This window comes from Typopeltis vanoorti, chromosome 20, assembly GCF_054136105.1.
Source record: "Typopeltis vanoorti isolate ZY-2024b chromosome 20, IOZ_Tvanoo_1.0, whole genome shotgun sequence".
Classification (NCBI taxonomy): Eukaryota; Metazoa; Arthropoda; class Arachnida; order Uropygi; family Thelyphonidae; genus Typopeltis; species Typopeltis vanoorti.
Window position 1 is genome coordinate 103,857,803 of NC_143568.1, and position 25,609 is coordinate 103,883,411.

The 25,609-nt window shown below is 35.7% G+C and overlaps 1 protein-coding gene across 2 annotated transcripts in view; it reads left to right on the forward strand.

The window, feature by feature from the left end:
- The window catches only part of PhKgamma (phosphorylase kinase gamma), a 154,990-nt gene extending 130,474 nt beyond the window's left edge, over positions 1-24,516 (forward strand). For both annotated transcript variants that reach the window (XM_090409820.1, XM_090409819.1), the window contains exons 13-14: positions 3,809-3,925; positions 22,065-24,516. In XM_090409820.1, the coding sequence (XP_090265946.1) occupies positions 3,809-3,925; positions 22,065-22,208 (261 nt within the window). In that variant the 3' untranslated portion in view covers positions 22,209-24,516. The remainder of the gene's footprint in view (positions 1-3,808; positions 3,926-22,064) is intronic.
- The last annotated feature ends 1,093 nt before the right edge of the window (positions 24,517-25,609 follow it).

A 25,609-nucleotide genomic window follows, 5' to 3' on the forward strand; every position in this document is an offset into this window, starting at 1 on the left:
TAGGGAATATCATTTCCAACAGCTTGTGCTCATTTTTAGTTTGCTCAGCTGTTGCAACTGTGGTTTTCATAGCAAGATTTTTTATGAGGATGGGTTGCTAGCCCTTCACTCAGCTCTAATTCATCCAGCTTGGGACTGGCATGATGTGCTATGAGCTACATCATAATTGGTTTGATTACACCAATAGTAAGTGTCAAATTAGAGATTGTTACTTGCTTGCTTATAGGGGAAGTAGGACAAAACCAGGTAACTATTATTTTATTTATTGCAAATGGTTTAACTACTTTATTTAATTATATTTAATTAATTATATTAAAAGATTTATATCATCAAATTCCTGATATATACCCTCAGGGGGTGTACAGGATATGATAGTACTACATGAAAAATTTACATCATTACTAACTTCCTATCTACAATGTTCCTCCAAATCAGTCTGTTAAATGTCAAGACTCCAATATTATCAGTAAAATAGTTAAAACTATTTTAGTTTTATCTATTAAAACATAAAATAGTTAAAACTATTTTACGTTTTTTGGAATCTAACAAGCCTGGCTTCACCAAGTGAAGTGTGAAGTGATTAGTGTGACTTCTGGTTCCACAGAAGTCACACCAAGTGCAGACTTCTGTGGAACCAGATAAAACTTTTTCAATTTCAGTCATCTTTTCCTTGAAATTTGTGAAAAGCTTACAAAATTGTCTGAACCTGAACCAGTCAGCATATGCCAATATCCAAGTTTTGGGAATTGATCACTATTAATTTTTCATAAGTTTTTTTTAATTAATAATTATTTTTTTAGTTTTATCTATTCCTTTTGATGTCTAATAGTGTAATATCATGTACTTCAGCTGTGACCAAGAAATGAGTTAATATACGCATGCTTTTTGACTAGTTAAACATAGTTAACTGTCTTTCTCCTTGACAATGTCCACATAGCATTGGATGAAATATATTGGAGTTTTTTGTTACATGTGTGAGCATTGAAAGTTATTTTAACATGTCTAGTGCACATGTTCCATTAAAAGTATTTAAAGTAATTGATAATTAGCATTCCTCTCCCAGATTGCAATCTGATGTTAAGAGGATCAGTATATCCTATCTTAAAGGAACTTCTGCTTCATAGATATAATTTGTATACTACCTTCAAACCAACCCAGAAGTTGTCTTCTTTCTTGCCACTTATCAAAGATGTGTTATTACTCTATACTTGCCTGGTGTATATCAAATCTTTGCTGCTTTAGTCAGATTGGCCATTCCTATGATTCGAATCCAAGAACATCAAGATTATACAAGATTTCTGGAATCAGAAGGTTCAGGCTTTGCTTCTCATGACATCAACACTAGACACAGAATTCACTTTAAGAACAACCAAACTATGATGCAGCACTACAGTAGGTTCAAATTTGATTATCTATTTCTTGAATCGTATGAAGTCCTCTGCCACCATCCTAATCTTAATTGAACAGATTGTATGCCTATCTTTAAGTTTTGGGAAGTGATTGCTGTTAATTATGTGTCATTTTTTTTTAATTGTACACTATTCTGACTTCTCTGGAACTCTAATAGTGTTTCCTTCTACTTGTACAGCTGCAAACGAGACATGCTATAGTATATGCATGCTGTATGATTTGTTCTTGTGCTCATAATTTAAATGTTGTAGCCAGTTCTTTGCTTTCTCCTTGAATGAAGCTCATGACATTGAACAAAATATACAGGAGTGATAAATTCCATTTAGTTTTCTCTTACATGTGTGAAGCTATTATTTAAAAAGTTGAAAGTGGGTTTTTGTTAGGAAAATGTCATCTGACTGATTGGAGAAGAGCATGATTGATTTTGATATTAAGACTGTGTGTGTTTTGGGAGATTTACCTTTTTCCTGCATTCATATAAAATAAATGACATAGAAAGGTTGTAAATGTTTTTAGGTGGCAGGTGACTTTAATCACTGTGAGACCACACTCTGATTGGGCCAGAAGTGAGTTCCATGTTTGGTCTATAGTGTAGGAATTCTAGATTATCTAATCCACATTACTAAAGTATATAGGTTTACAACTTTTCAATGGATTTGATTGTTATAGGAAAATGTTTGCATTGCTAAGGAGACATCATTCTAAAGGATATTCTAGTGTTCACTAGCTGAAGGTTGATGATGGCAGTGTCCATTTTTGGTGTATTTGTTGTTACCACATTACATGTAAGGTTTCTACTACTTTGGGAAATACAAAATCTAAATTAGATTGATGCTCGCTTGTGGTCTACATCTTGCCTTCTTTCTTTAGTGACTTCTTCAACTCATACTTTCCTTAGGATGAGTAGAATACCCCGATTGGTGGTCATGGCAGATTAATTCAGCTGGCATGTCATTCCTGTTCTGCATCCCTTAAGAGCAAGTATTTATGCCTGTAGATTTGTGTATTCACAGGGCCAGTTTATCTGTTTTGAGGGGTGAAAAACTCAAGTTTCCAGGAGGAAAAATCCTCCCTCTCTATATGAGACCATATAACTCACCATTTGATTGAAAAGACCTTGGTCTTTCCAACCAAAGGGCTTGTCTATACCTGAGCTATGGAGGCTCTTAAATATTACTGATAGTGTAATACAATCAGTATATTTTGATTGGCTGCTTGATTAATTCATTTTGTTTAGCTGTTTTTCTTTATAACTTCAAGGAATTTTGAACCTGTTATGTACATCAGTTGTTTGCATTATCAGCTAAGTTTGTCTGTTTGCTACCAGAATGGAGGGACCCAGTGTTTCAGAGATGTTGCAGAAGAAAAATCCTTCTCTTCTGAGAAAAAAAAGAACCTTAACCCTTTGACATAAAAAATGAGCTGTTTGCATTCGTTTGTGTCGTTTCTTTAGTGTTACTAATGCGGTGAGTGTGATTCTATAATTCGTTGATAGTATTACTAACGTTCTGGGTACATTTCAGTAAGCAGAGCTAAGAATAAAATGTGCCATTTGTTGCAGAAGATCAATTTTTGGAAAGAAGGTTTGCAAAGACAAATTGGGTAAACACATACATTTGTATGTGTTTACATAAGTTATACATAGGGTTGTGTGCATTACCATACTCAAAATCTACTATATTTGTTGTTACTTTCCACATTAGATGTAAGATTTCTACTACTGTGGGAAATACAAAATTTAAATTTGACTGATGATTGCTTTCCAATTAGAAAACTTCTGAAGAAATATCACCGAATATAGGTTATTATTATATGTATAAAAATTATCTATTAGTTAATATTCTCTTTAGTAAATCATTGATAGTTTTTGTATAAAAATTGTAAATAAATACTTTTTTTATACCTTGTTAATCAAGTAGTATTGAAATTCAAAAAAAAAAAAAAAAAAAACTTGGGATAAAGTACCTGAAACTGTAACTTAATGGTCAAAGGGTTAAAGACCAGCTTATTCAGCTGCCTTAAAAAGATGAATCAGTTGTATATTTAGAAATATACCATGTATCACCCAATAGAATTCACACAAAAAAGTCTGAGTCTGTGTCGATGCCAGTTAATTCATCTTTGCTTAAAAATCTTTAGTCACTCTCTATAAACTGAAACTTAAGTCTGGAAAGAGCGAGCATTACATGTCTACAAGTTTTAATATATTTCTACTCTTCATTCAGTACTTACACATTTATTGAAATTCCATTGTGTGTGTGTGTGTGTGTGTGTGTGTGATTTGCTATTTTTGGACTTCTAATGTTTGTATTTTCTTCGTCACATATCCCTATTGCCTGTATTTTCTAATATCAATAATGATAGAAATGGCAATTCAGCACATTTTATTAAATTTCAGTTTGCAATTTTGTGTGTGCGAGCCATGGTCAGATTAAAGAGATTAAAACATACTCCCGAACCTTTATCAGTAGATGTTGCAAGGATTGATCCGTATCGTATCAAAACTCTCAGAAAGGTAAGAATATGTTCGACCAACTTCATTGTAATACATATTAAATAAAAAGTTAGAGCTAAATGTTTTCATGAAAGTCATGATATATAAATCTATATTTTAGATGTATATTAGATTGTTTCAGTGCTTATAGTGATCCCAAAATTATTTAAATTCTTTTTGAATCTTCTAAGTTTCCTATTTCTGTATACTCTTAACTCTGTAATCTGTAATCCATTGTTATCCTGAGTAATCTCATAATTTCTATTTCCTTCACATGATCTATAACTTGTATTCTCTTAATCACAAGGTAGAGATAATATGTGATGTTATGATCATAATGTTTTTTTTTCCCTTCTTCTTTTCATATATAGAGGATCAGAGTTAAGATATGTATGCAGTCCAACGATTCTGTTTTCATATTTTTGGATTACATAGTAATTCATCTAATACCCAAATGTACTAGATTTAAAGTGCCAGTTAACCAGAGAATAGATGTATAATTTGGCTCATGATTTATTTATCAGATGCATATTTGTCAAACTGCATCATCAATTTTCACCTGTCTTCTTAACTATCCCTTAGGTTGAAATTATTGAATATTTATCCATTGCTTTTCCTAAAGATATTTTAGGTATTTAAATTTTTATTTAAATTGGAATGTAGTTATTTAAATCACAAGAGAAATTGGTTTATAAAAGTTTAAGGAACAGCTGTGGACAGTATTGTCACCTATTCTTGCAAACTGTTATCTGGAGCATTCTAGTAGAAGCATTCTATTCAATACATCCTCATCCTTTGTATATTATTATTATTTTTTTTTTTCTAAATCACTTAGGGAATTGAACAACGTAGATCCGAATATAAATTAAATTATACTTTAATAAATATTTCCGATATTTCATGCCAAACAGACTGGACAGCGAATATCAGAATTTCTGAACACAAGGACTACATCCGGTTTCACAAGTACAGCCATTCTGGTCTTGCAGACCATGCTCTGGATACACGCCACAGAATACGGTGGAAGAAAGCTACAGTAATACACCATAGCAAATACAAATTCGAAAGACTATTTATGGAATCAGCCTCAGCCCTAAGAAACTCTCCAAACCTCAACAAATTTGGTCGTATGCGACTGCCCCAAATTTGGGGAGGCATACATCTGCAGACCTTCAGCCCAACAGCCAAGAACACCTACTTAGCCTGCTAGAGGGCACCATCAGGACTTCTAGGAGAACGATAGCTTCATATCTTCATTCTCATTTACCGTGTTGTAATGCCTGCGTGCATGTGCCTTTTTGTAAGTTCCTTTTGAAAATGGCAACGTGACGTTGCCGAAATATCGGAAATATTTATTAAAGTATATAATTTATATTCGGATCTACGTTGTTCAATTCCCTAAGTGATTTAGAAATGCATAACCAACGTATAAGCCTGTCTACAAGAACCTTTGTATATTAATACTCTCACCATTTGAAATCAAAAATACACTGATAAAGAACTGCACCTATTTCTTCAAAAAAATAAAAAATAATAATAATAATGATTATCTCATTCTGCTGCCTATTGCCTTTTTTTGCATACTCAATCACACTACACTTAAACGCAATTATATAGCTTATAAAAATAATTAAATATAATGTATTGATTACTAGTTTAAATGCGTGACTTTAACGACCGTACAACTATTCACACTGATCGTGCATTATTGATAAGCGATGACACACTTTAATTGTGCGTATATATAAAAAAACACTTATATATAACACACACTGTAAGATGCACCAGTTTATAAGACACATTCTAATTTTCAGGTATATTTTAGGTACAAAAAAGTGCATCTTATAAGGTGAAAAATGCAGTAAATTTATTCCATCGGCACTCTTCCAGCTTTACTTATTTTGTTGTTTATTTCCATATTTAATTTGCTGTCTTAACTAAAAATCATGCCTAAATCACCAAAATATTTTACTTATGCTACGAGTTCACCATTAAGCATTTAGCTGATGGTTTCATGCTCCTGTTTTTTTTTCATGGTTTTGGTTATTTTTGTGTACTAATTTTCATGCAGAATTTGTTAGGGTAGTTATTCGATTTAATTGAAGTATCCTGGATGCTTGCACTGGATTTATTTAAGTATAACATCGTATGCCTTTGTAGAGATAAATTAAAATCTCCAGTTTTGATATCACATTTAATGCTATTTTCCTCCTTAATGTGATCCATATAATCTAACTGCTGACTTATAACTTAAATACAGACAATGTATTGTCCCACTTTTATTTTGGTACCTTGTCATAGATCTTTTCTGGATCTACAAAACTTAAATACAGATCCTTATTTATACTCTCATGATTTCTTAACTATTTATCTTAAAGTGAAAATTTGTTTTTTCGCACAGTTTTTTTCTTAGTCTCTCCTTAAGTATTCCACTTCAATAGTTTCTACAACAGTTCTGTCACTGTTTGTCTAATTTAATAATCTTCAAATTAATTACTTCTGATATCCAGAATGTATTTAGATTTTATATATTTTGTTTCTCGTTTCTTTTACAGTACTATTACTATGCTTCAATATCCTCCAGAATATTTTGCCAAATTTTATGATATTTATCTTCTGATTTACCCAAAGTCTTGCCTTGACTTTTGTTTATCTGCATAAGAATTTGCCATATGCTTTTGTTTTTTCTAGGGCTGCCTGTTTAACTTCTTGAACTCCTGCCCCCCCCCCCCCCCATTGAATTTTTTTTTTTTTTTTTTTTTTTTTTTTTTTTTTCCCTCTCTTGAAAACATCTTCACTCTGCCTCACTGGCTCATTCATTATATTTTCTTCATCAGAGTTTGCCACCATGACACCAAGGTCTGGTTCTTGTTTTCAAATTCTTTCATTTTTTGTTGAAAAATAATTTGCATAGTTGAATCTGCAGTTCCCTCTAAAAGCTGATTTTCTTGATGTGGCCTAAGATTGTTGGCATTAGTGAAACCTGGCTATCTGAATCAAATATGGTAAGTGGGATCGAGTGTAATGGATATACTATTTTTAGGAATGACACAAGAGATAAGAAAGGAGGAGGAGTGCTACTAATGATATCAGATGACTTAAGTCCAGTTAGGGTAGAAATACAAGAAAACAATGATGGTAACAATGTTCCATGTAGCGATGAGTTTGAGTCTTTTTGGTGTGAAGTGGAGGTTAACAGAATGAAATATATGGTGGGGAGTTGCTACAGACTTGGCAGCTCAGTTGTAGGGGACGAAGAAATGCATTGCCAATTTAGCCTTATGAATGCCAAGCGAATGATCATTATGGGCGACTTTAATTTTCCAAACATTGATTGGGTAGAAGAGAAATCTCATGATCAGAAAGAACAGGAATTTATTGAATTGTTACGAGATAACTTTCTCAAGCAGCATGTGAAAGAAGGAACTTGAGGTCAAAGAGTGTTGGATTTGCTCATAGCGTCAGAAGGGATCTCTGTCAAGAATATAGCTATTTTATCACCATGATCACTGTCACATTTTGGTGACAGTGATCATGCTGTTCTGTCTTGGGAAGTATCTACTTGTATTGAAGCTCCAATTAAATCAAGCTACATGCTGCATTACAAAGCTGGAAATTATGATCAACTTAGAAGAATACTATCTTTGGTGCCATGGTATCAGTTACTGAATGGAAAAAATGTCAGCAATGCATGGGAATCTTTGAAAAAGTGCTTGAATGAGGCAGTATCTGAATGTATCTCTAGTGTTCAAAGAATAAATAGGTTGGGAGTGAAATGGATGTGCAGCCTTATTAAGCTAGAAATCCACAAGAAGAAGATGATGTGGAAAGAGTATCGTGAGAAAAAGAGTGAGAGGAGTTATAAAATATATAAAGCTCATGCCAGAAAATTAACTAGAGGTAATCCAAAAGAATTTTATCATTATGTCTTAAGCAAAAGAAAGAATGAATGTGGAAGAATAACTTTATTGAATGCAGATGGTACATGAGTGTCGGAAGCTAAGGAGATTGTTCAGTTAATGAGTGCTCACTTTGCTAAGATATATCAACCAGGTGTATGTAGCATGGTGCTACTACTACTATGTTGGATGAAGAGTTAGAGGTTCATGAAAATGAGGTTGAAGAGCTTTTGCATAAACTGGATAAGAATTTGTCAATAGGGACAGATGGAATATCAGCCCGTTTGCTAAAGGAAAGTTCAGCTAAATTGGCTAGGCCTTTCACACATTTGTATAACTTGAGTCTCAGCTCAGGAATGGAAGGAATGTAATATAGTTCCATTGCACAAGGGTGGTGCAAAAACGGATGTGTCTAACTACCGACCTATTAGTATTTCTAGTGTGGTAGTGAAGATTTTAGAGAAGTTAATAAGAACTCGCATACAGAAATGGGTAGACAGTCATTCTGTACTCTGCAGGGAGCAGCATGGGTTTACTAAGGGAAGGTCATGTTTTAGCAATTTGCTCATATTTTATAACAATGTTGGATTTTTCTAAGGCATTTGATAGGATACCACATGCTAGGCTGTTGTGTAAACTGGTGTAAATAGATTGGAACATAATCTATTGACTTGGATCAGGGGATGGTTAACAGACAGATATCAAAAAGTGGTATATAGTGGGTGTGAATCTGCCAGATTTAAGGTAACCAGTGATGTACCTCAGTGTTCGGTTCTTGGGCCATTATTGTTCAATCTATACATTAATGACATCAAGCAGGGTCAATCATCAGATTTGCAATTGTTTGCTGATGATGCGAAGATAGGCAGGACAATCAGGGATGCTACTGATATTCAGCAATTACAAAATGATTTGAATAGGAAATCTGGGCAAATGAAAATGGCTGTCAGTTTAATGTTAGTAAGTGTAAAGTTATGCACTTTGGCGTGATTAGTTCCAGCAGCATATTATATTAGCCGGGTTATGCTACAAAAAACTGAAGAGGCAAATTGGTGGATAAGAATTTAAAGTTCAAAGGTCACATAACAAAAGTTGCAAATACAACTCAGAGGATAATTTCTATGTTGAAGCGAACCTTGACATGTAACCATAAAGAAGTAATTTTACCTCTTTATAAGACTTTGATAAGACCACACTTGGATTACTGTGCACAGATTTGGTCTCCCTGGTTCCAAGGGGATAAAGAAGCTGTGGAAAGGGTGCAAAGAAGAGTTACAAAGATTATATCCAGATTATGGGATTTAGATTAAGAGGACAGATTGCGGGTATGTGGATTACAGTCTCTGGCTAACAGGAGAAAGGGGGGTGATATGATAGAGGTCTATAAACTTTTGAATGGGTGTTATAGCATTTCAAACGATGTAATTTTTCATTATATGGAAGGTGGGAAGAGAACACGAGGGCATCCATGGAAGTTAAGGTTGTTCTCAGTCGAGGAAAGGGGGTAAGAGCTAGGTTTTTCTCCCAGAGAGAAAAACCTAGCTCTTACCCTTTGAGTGAGTGGAATAATTTGCCTTTAGGGGTAGTGAGCGCATCTAGTGTAAATGAATTTAAGGGAAGGTATGATAGCTGGGTTGGATAATTTACATCCTCCCTCGATGAGTCCTTGACTCCCTGGAGATCTCAGATAATAATAATAAAACATTTCTTACATATTTTTCTTATGAAATTCATTTTTTATTCTGCTCAAAAATAAATGGGGATCATTTCAGACCCATTCTTGTATTCTGAACCAGTGTGAAGACATTATCTACAATAACAGTAAATAAGACTTTATTATTTCTTGTGTCTTCTCTCCATCTGAATTTGTGCTCATCTTTTTATTGGAACAAACATAGCATTCGAACAGAAATTAACCAGGTATTTACATTATTATTACCTTTGTTGTTTTTTCCAAATTTTTCAAAAAAATTCTGTATATGTGATATTAATTTTCTACTTTGCATCCAACAGAGACTGGCTTTTCTTTGTCAGCTGCCCTCTCTGATGAGTCCAAAAATTTCTCCACTTCTTCCTTTGTACAACACTCTGTAGAACATGAAATTCCCTGCCAATTACAAACTTCATCTTCATGTTTAGTGTTGAATTCTCTAGCTTCTCCTTTATTTGCTTGATTCCTGTTGTTCAAATATAACATTGTTTATTTATCATTTAGCAGAGTCTTACCTGTTTTATTCTTCATATCAGTAACACCAATGATGTCACCACAGTACTTTTCTAATTCTGGAAGTTCAATTCTTTTCTGTCAGTACTTGTTATTGAAGGTATGCATCTTCAAATTCAGAAATACGGGTATCCCTTAATTAACACAGTTAATTAATCCCTCGATGTTACCGTGTATATCAAAATCGCATTAATCAAATCTAATAATCAATGGTAAAAATTACAATTCGTCCATGATCGATTACTGTATTAATAATTCGTTTCATATGGTACTCTTTTAGGAAGATAAAAATTGAATGCAAAGTAAATGTTTAATAAATACTTGTACCTACATTATTTACTGCAATTTTTTTATCAAAAGAAGTTATCAAGAGTCATTTGAACAGTTTTAGTTTTTTCTTATCGGCATAAATTCTACGATAACAAGCAAAATGACTCTCCAGACCTCGGCAAACAAGCAATGAAACATAAAGAAAAAGCACTACAAATATAATACATGACGGTAAAAATTAAGTTAATATTGAATCCAACATTATTTCATAGCCAAATATAGAAACTACAAGAGTTTCGTGCTGAATATATAGAAACTAAAAGTTTCGGCGGATGCAAGCATAAACAACCTTATGGGCAACTCGTAGTAAAGGTGGAGTAAGCTCCAGATCACTTTCCTTAGTATTTTCCATAATGTAAAGCACATCTCCTAGAGGACATGTATGATAAATAAGCCTTGGACTCTCTATTTCAGTAATACATGATGGTTGATTTATTTTCAGTTACAATCTAGAAATTATTGAACAAAGAATAAAAAATAACAAACAACTAAACCATACTATAGTGACATCGGAGGTCGCGTTATCTTTCAGATACAATTTACTGTCAAATATCACAAACCTTTCCATAACATGTGTTAAACCAAACTGACAGCAAAAACAGTGCGGAATATCACTTGTAACATCTGAATGTACAGCTACTCATCACCTCCACGCTATATACTGAATTGTGTAAGAATATTTATGTTAAATATTTTGCATGTATCTGTCAGATCAGCTGCGAGCTCCGCAGGGATAAAGGCGCATTAATCAAAACTCTTGCTGCGTATATCAAGGGATTGCCGCAATTAATTTTGCCATGTTAATCAAATCTGTGTTAAGCAAAACCGCATTAAGCAAGGGAAATGTCTAAGTATAAATTTGGATTTCTGGAACCTAAGGTTGTTGTATCTTCTTTTTTAAATACCAAATTGATGAGCATGCAATAATAGGAAATACAGCTACTCCTGTTATCAACATGCAAGGCTAATGAATTCAACACAGAAAAATAATTAAGCACAAGTTATGTAGTTCCTATACTTCATCACTGATACAATATTAAAATTGTAAACACACACAGAACAATAAGTGGAAGAAGTTGGGACTTAAGGCTTCTAGTCTGTGAGGGACACCTCTACAGGTGCTGTTGGATGGGAGGCCTAAAAATTAATTTCTCAAATCGTGGAAAGTTTTACCAGAACTATATTTATTTAGATTAGATTGGGTTGATTGTTGAAAAACACACTATTTTTTTTTTATTCTATGCCAGGTATCTAATGCATGGTCAGTTAGATCCAACTGATCACTTTTACAATTTTAATATTGCATCCCTAATGATGTCTCTATAATAGTCAAAATATACGAACTATTAAATTCATTTAATTATTTTTCTGTACTCTATTCATTTCATTGAACATAATTACTCAAAAGCTTTAATTTATTAATTAAAGTATAATAATAACAATTTTAATAATAATAACAATAATAATAAGTTCATATTGTTTGAGCATCATAATTTGCAAATTATGATGCTCAGAAAGTATAGCAATATGAACAATATTGCAATATGATAGCAGTATTCAGTAAACTTAAATCTTCTGCATACAATTAAATAAAATAAGTTATTCTCCCTTAATCCTGAATAATTCACTAAATAAATACATTTTTCTACATTTATTCCATATTCATGATATTCAAATGTGATGATTATATTCATATTTATTGTTCCATGTTTCTAATTCATATCTTTATCCCTTCAGGCATTTTGGATCTTTGCTGTCTGTATTATATTTCATTTCATTTTTATACTGAATTTCAGCCTAATTATAATTTCAATACCAAAAAACACCCTTTCAGAAATTAAATTGATTTTCAAAATGAATGTCATGTTTCTCTTCAAGGATATTTGGGTATGTATTCTTATTAATGTATCCTCCAAAATGGACTTGAATTGTAATTATTAAACTTTGATTAGTAGATTTATTATTTGCACATTTGATAATAGCTCTATATTGATATATAACTCTGTTTCTCTCTATGCTTTCATTATCAGTTTAATATACACCCTCTGACCAAAAAGAAACCGAACTTTTCAAAAATAGAAGAAACTAGTGACGCCACCTGTTGTATATTTTTGTTGTCAAAAGCGACAACCTTCATTAGTGTTGTGTCAACTGTTTATCACATTTGCTTCATTAAAAGGCTAGAAGGTGAGTTATAGTGCCAAGAGTGACAGTGTGTTTTGACGAACACTCGGAAAACGAGTTTCAAACAGAGAGCTGCGATTGACTTTTGTATTAAACTTGGTAAATGTTTTACCAAAATGCATCAAATGCTTCAAAAATCATACGGTGATGAATGCTTATCCCATACTCAAGTTTATGAGTGGTTTAAGTGATTTCAAAGTGGTCGTGAGATGCTTGAAGACAACAAAAAGCTGGGCTGTCCAAAAAGTTAACATCCAAAAAGTGCGTGATTTTATCAAAGAAAACCCAAAATCATCTGTGAGATTTGATTGAAAATGAACTGGGGATTCCAAAGTCAACTGTGCACAACATTTTGACCGAGAGTTTGGGCCTTTGTAAATTGAATTCGCGATTTGTTCCCCACAAGCTGACCAACAACCAAAAAATGTATCGAATTGAACACTTAAGGACTCAAACTACCTTGAAATAATCGTTACTGGTGATGAAACGCAGTGTTTTGAGTATGAGCCCGAAACAAAGTACCAGAGTACTGAGTGGTACTCGGATACCCCAGAAAGAGGGGTATCCGAAAAAAAGTCGCTTGGAGAAGTCAAAAGTAAAGACAGTGCTGATTTGTTTCTACGATTCCAAGGGCATTATCCACAAAGAATTTTCACCTGGCAAAAAGGTCAGTGGCGAGTTTTATCTCAAAGTTTTGAAGCGATTGATAGTGAGAATTCGTCGTGTACAGCATGAGTATCATGATGCAAGCAGCTGGTCACTTTTGCACGATAATGCACCATCTCATCGTTCAAACATTGATCCAACACACAAACCTGGTTTTTGAGAAAAAACCAGGTTTGTGTGTTGGATCACTCACCATATTCACCTGATTTAGCATCCTGTGACTTCTTTCTCTTCCTCAGACTTCATTTGCTGATGAAAGGAAAGTGATACAACACATTAAAAACGTTCAAGTGGCAGTAACCACGACCCTCAACACTATCCCAAAAACCGATATAAAAAACTCATTTAATGAATTAATTGACCATGCCAAACGTTGTATGGAAGCTGAAGGAGAGTATATTGATTGAAATAAATGATTTGAATAATTATAATTGGCCTGTGTTTTACTTTCTATCAAAAGTTCGGTTTCTTTTTGGACAGAGGGTGTATACCTAATGCTGGCCTGGTTGCCAAGCGATTAGTGTATCTGCTCTCCAGCAGATACACTAATCTCCTTCCCAAGAGGCTGTGGGATCAAATCCCACCTAGGCATGGATGTTTGTGATTGTCTTCCACCTTCATACATTCCTTCATCCAAGTATATATATATATGCTCTCCCAAGGTGGACTGGGTCACCATGGGAGAAGTAGGTCCAACTCTCCTGCAGTGGGATAGGCCTTCACCCTGTAGTGGGCTGAAAAGACAAGCTGATCATCATACACCTAACCCTCGATTTACATGGTATATTGCTTTCTGCAAAAGTATTGTGTAAATGGTTAGGGAGTGCTATTATGCAGTAAAAGAATGCCAGAAAGAAGTGAAATTAAGTCATAAATGAGTGAATGGAAGTAAAGTGCAGCAAAAAAAATGGTAGTGAACTGTGGGAGCGACAGAGAATGAAATTGCTGGAATGCAAGATTTTAAGAAAGAGTTATTCACAATGAAAAATGAAATGAAGAATATGCAGATGGAGGAGACGAGTGATTCGAGAATACCAGTGTATGGAGATTCCATTGTTAGAGGATTGGTTTATGAGAGAGTCCATAAGGTCTGCTATCCAGGAGGGAGAATGACAAGATAATTCATGCTTTGGACATGAGGAAATGAGCAAGAGAATTAGCAGTGGTTGTGAGGACAGATAATTTAAGTGGACATAAATTAATTAGCATATGATGATACAGCAGTAGTGAGTCCCATATGGGTAGTATAGCACCATGTTATGAAATCAACATGAAGCTATTGGCTATGATGTATTTTTTGTCTGTCAATTGTGTGTGTGTGTTCTCCTGGCCAGTTTGCCTGTTCTGTGGGATGAAAAACCTAACTTCCCAGGAAGGGAAAAAAACACTCTACCTCAATACCAACCAGTATGAGACCAGCCAACTCACCTTTTGTCAAAAGAGACCAGATAAAGATTCCTCACATCTTGGACAGTGATCAAACCCGGGTCTTTCTGACCAAAGGGCTTCATCTATACTGACTGAGCTACTACAAAGGCTCTTAAGTTGGCAAAAGGAGAATGTAAGGGCCGATATCAGGAGGTTATTGAGGAGAGTGAAAAATAACAGTATAGTGGGAAAGGTTGTCAGTGTTCTGCCAAGGACAATGAGTTGAGAGAGAGAGAGAGAGAGAGCCAGAATCATGAATGTTATGCTGGCAGAGCTGTGTGAGCAAAAGGGAGCACAATTTATGGATATATGACATGTATTCTGGGGAAGAAATTTCTCATGGGCTCACTTTAGTGAATACGGGCATGGCAAACCAGAGGTACCTGATGCTGGACCATGCCTTACTTCATGTAATATACATCTGTTATATTATCTGTAGATTAGTCCTCTACCCTTCTTTCTTCTCTTCTTGCTCCTTACCCCCAATGCTATTAGAGTATTCAAGAGCTAGGGGTGAATCTTTCCTGTCTTGCTATGTCGTTTTGCCTATTGCAGCCACTGAATGGGACAAGCTAGCCCCAATAGGTGCCGGTCCCAAGCCCAGATAAATGGAGAGGGTTGATGTCAGGAAGGGCATCCGGTCATAAAATTTCACTGCCAGCTCTAGATATGATTAAATGAGTCGAAAAGAAAGTGATACAAGGGCTAGGGCATACCCCTTAAGCGATGCGCAGCCACATCACCCTGCAGCTGCGAGAAGTGGATGAGGGCTACCACATCAAGGGTGGTTGCGGTTAAAGAAGTGAGCCCAGCAAGTGGAGAGACTGTTGTGAGTGGGAACGTTGAATGTTGGAAGCATGACTGGAAGGGGAAGAGAGGTGGCAGACATGATGAGGAAGAGGAAGTTGGACATTTTATGCGTGCAGGAGACAAGGTGGAAGGGAGAAAAGGCAAAGGAACTAGGAGATGGGTATAAATTGTTCTACTCTGGAGGAAATAAAAAGGGAAGAAATGGTGTCGGAATTGTGGTGTGCGGCAGAATGAAGGGTGAAGTACTTGAAGTGGGTAGGAGGAACGACAGGATCATGCGAATGAAACTGAGTCTAGGAGAAGAGCAACTGGTCATCTTATGTGTATACACCCCACAAGTTGGCTGTACAGCAGAAGAGAAAGATGATTTCTGGAACGTGCTAGATGAAGAAATGAGAGAACTGAAAGAAAATGAGATGGTGATTGTCGGAGGAGACTTGAACGGACACATAGGGAGACAGAATATGGACCATGAAAGGGTGCATGGTGGCCATGGAGTGGAAATGAACCAGGAAGGAGAGAGGATTTTGGACTTTGCAGTAGCGTTTGATCTGGCAATTGTGAACTCCTTCTTCTGTAAGAGGGAAGATCATTTGATAACTTTTAGAAGTGGCAACAATAGTTCACAGATTGACTACATTTTGACTAGAAGAAAACATCTTATGGTAGTAACAAATTGTAAAGTAATCCCAACAGATCAAGTGGCACAGCAACACTGGCTGCTGTGGGCAGACTTTGAAATAAAGTCGAAGATAAGAACCTTTGGTTTCGCTTAAAAGAAGAGATTGTGAGGAACTGTTTTAGGAAGGTTTTAGAGAGGATTCAGATGGATTAGAAAGTATATAAGTATAGTATATACTGGTGGAGACATAATTCAAAAGTAATTCTAAGCTGTGCAATTGAGGTGCTTGGTGAAACATCCGGAAAGATTAGAGAGCAGAAGGAGGATTGGTGGTGGTGGAATAATAATGTACAAGAAGCAGTGATGGCTAAGAGCAAGGCAAAGCAGAAGCAGGATGAGTCAAAAGTGGAAGAGGACAGAGAGGAATACAGAGAAAAAAAGTGAGAAGCTAAGAGAGTTGTTGCACAGGCGAAGGCCATGGCATATCAAGACCTTTATGATCAATTAGAAACAAAGGGAGGACAGAGAAAGATTTATCAATTGGCAAAATGTAGAAATAAGGCATCAAAGGATATCGTACATGTGAGGCAGATCAAAGACTCTGGAGGAAGGGTATTAAGGGGAGATATAGATATAAGAAACAGGTGAAGGATATACTTTGAAGGGCTTTTGAATGAAGAAAATGTAAGGACTCACAGAGAAGATGGGGCGCCTTATGAGGGAATGGTGCAGAAGAACATTAGTAGAGTGGAAGTGAAGGAAGCCATAAAGAGGATGAAGAATGGAAAATTGTTGGGCCCCTGACAGGATCCCAATGGAGGCATGGAAGGCACTGGGGGAAGGAGGAATTGACCTGCTGTAGGACTTGTTAATAAAAGTTTGTCAACAGGAAAATATACCCGAGGAATGGAAGGAAAGTACTCTTATCCCCTTCTACAAGAGTAAAGGGGATGCACAAGACTGTAAGAATTACAGAGGAATAAAGTTGATGTCCCACACAATGAAAATCCTAGAGAGGGTTCTTGATGGAAGAATGAGGAAGGAGATGGAGATTGCAAAAGAGCAATTTGACTTCATGCCTGGTCGATCGACGACAGATGCTATCTTTGGGGTATGACAGATAATGGAAACGTTTCAAGAGAAGCAACAGGAGCTATATCTGGTATTTATTGATCTGGAGAAAGCATATGATAGAGTGCCAAGGCAAGAAGTCTGGAGGTGTCTGAGGGAGAAGAAGGTATCAGAGAAATATGTCAGGTTGGTGCACGAGATGTACAGAAATGTGAAGTGTGAAGACAAGAGTTCAAACCTGCCTGGGAGAGACAGAAAGTTTTCCAGTGACAGTTTGCTTGCATCAAGGGTCAGCATTAAGTCCGTTCCTGTTTAATATTGTGATGGAGGTGGTGACGGAGGAAGTGAGAGAAGACACGCCTTGGACTATGTTGTATGCAGATGACATCGCTGTGTGCAGAATCAAGAAGTGGCAGCCAAACTGGACATTTGGAGGAAAGTACTGGAAGAGAGAGGTATGAGACTGAGCAGAAGTAAGACCGAGTATGTGTTGCAAAGTGGATGATAGCCAGGAGGTGGAGCTGGAAGGTAATGTCATCAGGAAGGTCAGCGACTTTAAATACTTAAGTTCAACAATGAAAGAGGATGGTGAGGCTGAGAAGGAATTGGAATGCAGGATACAAGCAGGATGGAGGAACTAGAGAGAGAGAGAGAGATGGCTGGAGTGCTATGTGATAAGAGGGTGCTGATCAATCTAAAAGGCAAAATCTACAGGATAGTAGTAAGACCAGCTATGACGTATGCTTTGGAAACTGTGGCCCTGAGGAAAAATAACATCAGCAGGATGGAGGTAGCAGAGATGAGAATGCTTTGGTGGATGTGCAGTGTGACTAGAAAGGATTGTCTGAGAAATGACTATGTCAGGGGAACAGTGAAAGTTACGAACTTAGGAGCGAAAATACGGGAAGCAACGTTGAGATGGTTTGGTCATGTGATGAGGAGGGAGGACGAATATGTGGGAAGACGGATCATGCAGATGGATGTGCAAGGAAGGCGGAAGCGTGGGCGGCCAAAGAAGAGATGGAGGGAGCTGGTAGAAGAAGACTTGAAGATGAAGAACTTGGATGTGGCTACAGCCCAAGACAGGAAGTTGTGGAGGAGACTCACCACAAACAGCGACCCTACTTAAGTGGGAAAAGCTGCAGAAGAAGATGATTCTGGGGAAGAAAGGAATTATACAGATATGACAGGTTGCATATGAATGGCTTTGGAGTGGGTGAACTAGAGAAAGTGTTGCCAGATGGAAGTGTATTGTGTGATGAAAGCAAAAGATCTGAAGAAAGAAGCGAAGCAAAAAATCAGGAGAGTAGTATTAAAGAGACTGAAGTGCTTGGCAATGGAAACAGTAGTAGTGTGAGAAATAAAGAGTGAATGGAAATGCAAGAGGATCAGGGAATGGGGGGAGAACCTATGTGGACAGGGAGAGTGGATGTTGGGAGTAGTAGTGAATATATGTATGTATGGAGATGAACATTATAGAAATGGAGTAGATCAGGATTTGAGTGAGGTAGTTGAAATTGAGCAGATGTATGTTGGTAAGTAGTAATAAAGGTGATTGGGCAAGGGCAGGTGTGGTAGGGAAATCTCAACCAACAAGTGGCTTGGGTAGGACTTGTTATAGACATAAAAGCGAACTTCTGTGCTTATTTACCGATACCAGAAGTACTGGAAATAAGGGAGATGAAATTGTTTCATTAATTCAGTTTATTCACCTCAAAATTGCTAGAATAAGTGAAACATGGTTGAATGAAGATGATAACCTAATGGGAATGGAAATGAAAGGGTACAATGTTTTTTTGCAAGGATAGAAAGGGCAAGAAGAGAAAGGCAGTGCTGCTGACAATATCAGGGGAATTATGTCTATATAAGGTAGATATAAAAGAGGAAAATTGTGGCAGTGGTTTTGAGGCAATGTAATGGGGAGGTGAAGGTTGACAGGAAAAGATCTTTAGTTGAATGTTGATGAAGAAATTATAAACAACTTTGGTTAGTGAACAAGTAAAGGGTGATTATTATGGGTAGTATAGATTGGAATGAAGAGATAGCATTTGAGAATAAGGAAAATGTATTTCTTGAGCGATAACTGTCTCAGGCAGTGTTTAAAAGATGGCACATGAGGATCAAGAATTTTATATCTGATTATTTTATCAGAGGATGTAATTGTGAGTAGGATTTCACACTTCCCTCCAGCTGGTGAGAGTGATCATGAATTGATCAAATGGATTGTGCCACCTAAGCATATGAAGCCATCTCTGAGGAAAGGATATGCAGGGTGTTCGGGATAAATTTGACAGTTTCGTAAGGAAAAAGAAAATCTTCTTTGTATCTATTAAATTTAATGAATTGACAAAAAAACATTACAGGCAGAGTTAATTACAATACTATCAACAAGATTTACTCAAAATAACCACCATTAGCATCGATCACAGCTTCAATTCTGCTTCGGAACCTCGAACAAGCTGATGCTACAGTCTCCCTGGGAAGGGCCGCAAAAACTGTTTTAATTTTATCCATTAACTGGAAGTGCGATTGGTGTCTTTTTCAACTGCTCCCCATACAAAATAATCCATGGGGTTAAGGTCTGGGGAGTTTGGAGGCCAAACATTTGGACTGGTGAAGTCGTAGAAATTTTCAGACAACCATTTTTGACTTTTCCCAGAGGTGTGGCAAGGGGCCGAATCCTGCTGCCATACATACGGCCTACCATTGGCTACCCTTGTTATCCAGGGCTTGACTACAGTTAGCAACTCCACGAACAAAGCCCGAATTCCAATGCCAGGGTTCTTCAACACCTGTTCCTGCAGATTTGCGAGGAATTCTGCTGTACGAACGCAATCAGATCGTCTGCTAGGGATCTTTCTTCTTGCTTCATCCTCGTAGTCACCATTGCAAGTCTCTAGTTCATGCCTGATTGTTTTTACTGTATTCAGGGAGCATTGGGCAGCAGTCGTAATATCCTTATTTTGATGGCGGGCACGAATCATCATGATACAAGTTATTCTCTTCCATGATTCAGGTGGGTTCCAGCTATCCATCCTTTCTGACATCTTGTATATGAATGAAGAAGGGTCCAAACTTTTAAATGAAGAGAAGTGTGTGTTAATACATGTAACTTACGGAAAAATATAATTAATTATAAATATGTCAAATTTATCCCGAACACCCTGTATGTGGAAGTCCAAGACTGGTGAGTATGACAAGCTTAGGAGGCAGCTTGCAGCTATAGCATGGAATGAGGAGTTGAGTGGCATGGAAATAAATGTTTCTTTTGAAAACTGACAAAGAAATGCATAACAGCATCAATGTGACACTTGATAAGGAAAATAAAAGTGCAGCATGAGCAGAAATTAGCAAAGCTGGATAAGAAAACCCCTCGTGAGTTTTTTAGATACGTGGTAAGTAGAAGGAAGAATGATTATAGTTAGATGCTGTTAATGGATGAAAATGAGAGATTAGTGACTGAGTTAATGGTGAGTGAGCAAGAGAGGAGTTGAGTAAGCTAGACGTCAATAAAGCAGTAGGACTTGACATATCACCATGTATCTTGTTGAGGAAATGTTCCAGGGAGTTAGCATCAGCTTTGGGCTACATATTTAACAAGAGTCTTGGAACAGCATACGTCCCAAAGAAATGAAAGAAAGAAAATATTGTCCTACTTCACAAGTTGTTCACTAAACTGAAGCAGACATGATTGGTTGGAGGATAGCCATTCAACTATCCAACTCACTAAAGTCAGTTTTGGGACATTTCTTATTTAAATTGTACATTAATGAATGATATTGGGATAGGTTTAACTGGTGATATACAACTGTTTGATGCAAAACTGGGGAGAGTGATGTGGAATCAAGCAGATGTAGTGACTTACAAGAGGATTTCAATAGATTATGAGTGAGCAACAGTATGGAACTGTTGCCAGTTGTAAAAAGTTGTCAATTCACTGTTGCCAAGTGTAAGGTTCTGAAATTTGATTGGCAACAATTGGATGCAAAAATATACACTTGGCAGGGAAAGTTTGGAGGAAGTTCAGATGAGACCTTGGAGTGGTGGTGGTGGTTCAAAGATCTGAAATTCAGTGGTCACATTGTATGAGTTGTGAAAACATTGCATCGGATTATAGCAATGATGCTGGGGACCTTAACTTGTAGAAATAGAGGTTCTGGTTTCATTGTATAATTTGTCTTGATCAGGCCTCATATGGATTATTATTGCACAGATTTGGTCCTCTGGTGATGAGAATATGTTGGACAGGGTCCAAAGAAGACTGACTAAGGTCATAACTGGTCTTTGGAATGTGGGATATGAAGACAGATTGAGAGATTGCAGTTTGCAAAGCCTTGTAAATAGGAGGAAAAGAGGGGATATAATTGAGACATTTAAGTTGGTCACCAGGTTAATGTGAAGGAAATTTTTTGTAGAGTGGAGAGAGAAGGTAGAACAATTGGGCATGCATGGAAGTTGTATAAGGAGGATGTGAGCATGGGCATAAGGAATTTCTTTGCTTGGAAAGTGATTGGTCAGTGGAATGCTTTATCTGACACTGTAGTGAATGCAGATACATTGAATGAGTTTAAAGCACAGTTTGATGGGCTTTGTGAGTAATATAACAGTGTTAGAAAACAAATGAATAGATGCTTGTTTGTTTTGGTAAGAGGATAAACTCCCACCGTTCACAATGAAGTGATGCCTTATGCTATTAGCTGTACATTCACAGATCTCCAATAGTCAAGCAATTGAAGGTCTTTGTTTAGAATACTGGTTTAATTTTTATCAAAAATACTAATTGTTATTATTCATAAATTTGCATTTCTTGGTGCAGCTAAAGATATCATTTAACTATTACATTGGAAAAGAGCATTTTTTTTTGCATTCATTAGTTTGAAATTTACTTTGCATATTTTTTCTGAATTCATGTTATCTTTCCTATAGGTAATTGATGGATGTGCATTCAGAGTTTATTGTCATTGGGTAAAGAAAGGTGAAATGCAGAACAGAGCTGCATTGTTTGAAAATAGGCCTCGAACTGAGGTGAAGAATATGTATATGGAATCATTGAAAGGGACAGCTACTTAACAATAGTGTTTCTTAGATGTGTAGTTATTCCTGCAGTGCTGCCAGTAATGGAAACTTGCTATTTTCCTTAACTTTTGTCTTGAAGCTGGAGAGTTCAAGTGTTTATTCCACTTCTTACCTTTCAGCTGTTCATTGTGTAAATAACATATAAAACCATCAAAGAATGCAGGCACCAGGAAATATAATCTGATCTTCATATGCATTTTTATTATATTTATTGGGGTTATTGTATTTTATGCATTTAGAATCATAAAATAAAGCAACCCACTCATGAGACAAAAAAAAAATATATATAAATATATATTATTTCTGTTTGATCAGTATTTATTTATTTATTTTTGTGTCTATTTCAAAACATGCACATATTAGTTTAAGAACTGCAGGACGAAAATATAAAATACTATAGACTATTTCATATTGTAAGATTCAGTAAGTTACAGCACTCATTACAAGATAACAAAGTAGTGAATAGGTTTTTGACATTTGTTTTTATTGTAGTATGACATTAATTTAGAATATATAAAGAGCTCATATAGAAAAATTCACATATCTACTTTATTTATAAAATGACATTGAATTGTTTCTAAAGGTGGTGCTGACAAAAAATAAAATTCCATGTCAGTGTTTTTAAACTTCTTTTGTTGGTTGTTCGTGAAGATTGTATGGTACTTGAACATCAAAGATATAGTTTTATTAGACTTAAACCCTAAATGGTTCTATTGATTTTGTGAACCACTTCTGCAGAATGTAGGTTATAGATTAGGCAAAAATTGAGAATATACAATTTACCTACATCAAACCAAAGCAGTTGACTTATTATATCAAGCTTATAAGGACCACAGAAATAGTTTGTTGCAATAGATAGTTTGCTATAGTGAAGTTTCTTGGTATACCTGTGGAGATTTTTTTCAGTACTTTTTTTGCTATATGGCATTTGCTATAGTGAGAGTCAACTGTACAAGAATCATTTTACAGCAGTTAATGTCAGGAAATATACAACACACAGTACCACATATGTGGCTCATTGTTTGTAAATATATTGTATCTCATGGGCCATTGCTTGATCATCATTGGCCAAAATGAAGTGTCATCCCTTGAGCCACATTGCATTTGTCAGAACATGCAACTCTTCTGCTTGATATTCATTCATTTTTGTCTAAATACCCTTACCCCTTGCAACTGCATCCTGCAGAAGCAGTTCATAATAACAGTGAAACAAATTGTCTGATAAAAAAAAAAAATTATGTTTTGATGTGGAAAATACTGTTCATACTTTTTTTTTTTTTTCAAAAGTCAAGACATTTTTCTAATCAAAATTATCAAGAAAGAATATGAACCTAGTGGGTATGCAAAAACATCTATGATAATAACTATGTACATATTAATTTATGAATATTTCTTAGAGTGAATTGTTCCAACTCATCTAAGTTAAATTTTAAGTATGCTATTACTAAATATGTGCACCAATGTACACAAACTGGCATTAGACTATTTAAATGGAAATCTTTTTTTCTTGCTGCTTTAAATGGCAAAGTATTATATTATGATTCTCTCTCTCTCTCTCTCTCTTATACTGTTTTTGTTTCCCAAAGAAAATAGGTAGAACTCTTTTAGCCCTAACTAACCTTTTGGAAATTTGTGGGCAGCTGGTCTTCACTCTTAGCTATCATGATAGAGCCTATGACTATGATTTTAGAGGCATATGGGTAAGAGTATTACAGACAGCTACTGCCATATTGTAAACCTTAACTTGTATATGCTGTCTGTGTATGCATATTTAGTTTTTTTTGTGAGATGCAGGGATAAAAACCCTACTTGCAGGTGCCAAAATCTAAGTTGGGAACTGGCTGAAAAAAACAAAAAGTTCCTGTAGTTAGTAACTGGAATCAAACTGATAATAGTCTTCCTTCTTTCAGTGTCATATTTTGATACTAGAGATGATGCCACAGGGTTACACATTTGCCATTTAATTTAATTTGTGACTCAATTAATGGAAACATCCTATGTTTTGACGACAGTTCATAGTAAAAAAAAATAAGTGAATAAAAGTTTAAATGAAATTTTGCACATTAATCAAGAACAGTACGATCTTACGTTTTAAGACATCAGCAGTTGATTATGACTTATTATTATTCCAAGACCACCACTGAATCAAAGACTCATTATAGGAGGTCTCTTTGTCACACACACACACAGCTCATCATACCATGCCTTAAATACATTCAAATTGTCTGCAGATACTACATTCTCAGGCAATGCATTCCAATACTCACAACTCTCCATGCAAAAAACCCTCGCTCACACCCTCCTTTTATCCTCTTATTTCTCTGCTAACATCAATATATATATATATATATATATATATATATATATATATATATTGGTGATGAGTGTATATATATACTCATCACCAATTCTCTTTTCAGAAGACTTATTCCTGTGATCTTATTCACATATTCTATCTACAACCACTTCCTTAAATTCTTTTCCAGAGGGGAAAATCAGTCTCTCAACCTAAATCTTTCCTTTTATTTTGAATAAAAAAATAATAAAATAAAAAAATCCACTACACCTTTTCTTTTAATATCATCCAAATCTCTCATTAGCGATAGATTCCCCTTCTTAGAATAACAGCTTTCAAGTTTCCCCTGACATAAGCATATTTTTTGAATGCTGAAAAAAAAAAAAAAGCTAAAGATTTGCATCTGTAAATCTGTAGCTATCTCAGCATTAAAAAAAGTTTTTTCATCACTCCAGATGTTACATCATCCCATAAGTGGCTTATCCTGTGCAATTGTGACTCCATCTGGGGAAGTTCCCATCCTCCTCAGACATTTTGTTTATACAAACTTAAAAAAAAAAGGGGGGGGGGAAGGGGCAGCCAGTTTCCACCTTTTGCCAATTACAGATAGCTGTCCCAGGACCATGAATGGTTTTAATCAGCATCTCGGGAAGAGTAAAGCAGACAACTGCTGCCATCTCATGGTTCCTAACATTATGTATTATTGTCTGAAATAGTGTGAATTCTACAGGTGATTTTCTTCTGTCTTGGGATTATAAACCTAAATTTCCATTAGAAAATATTGTACTTTCCTATACCAAAGATTGAATAATTTGAGAACCATTTGAAGAAAAGCGTACAAATAAAAAGTTCTAGTTGGTTGGGTGGCCTAGTGCTGTGGATGCGAACACCATTTCCACAGGACTATATATATACTGGTCTTTGAATACTAATATATGGCTAGTATATTTTAATTGCTAAAAGGTGTATATGTCTGAACTAACATTAATGAGACATGAATCATGTGAGAATGACTGGCATATATAAGGGGAAGGGAAAGAATACATAGAAATACTCTCATTATATAGGGAAAAGAATTGCTAATAATTTACAGTTGTGA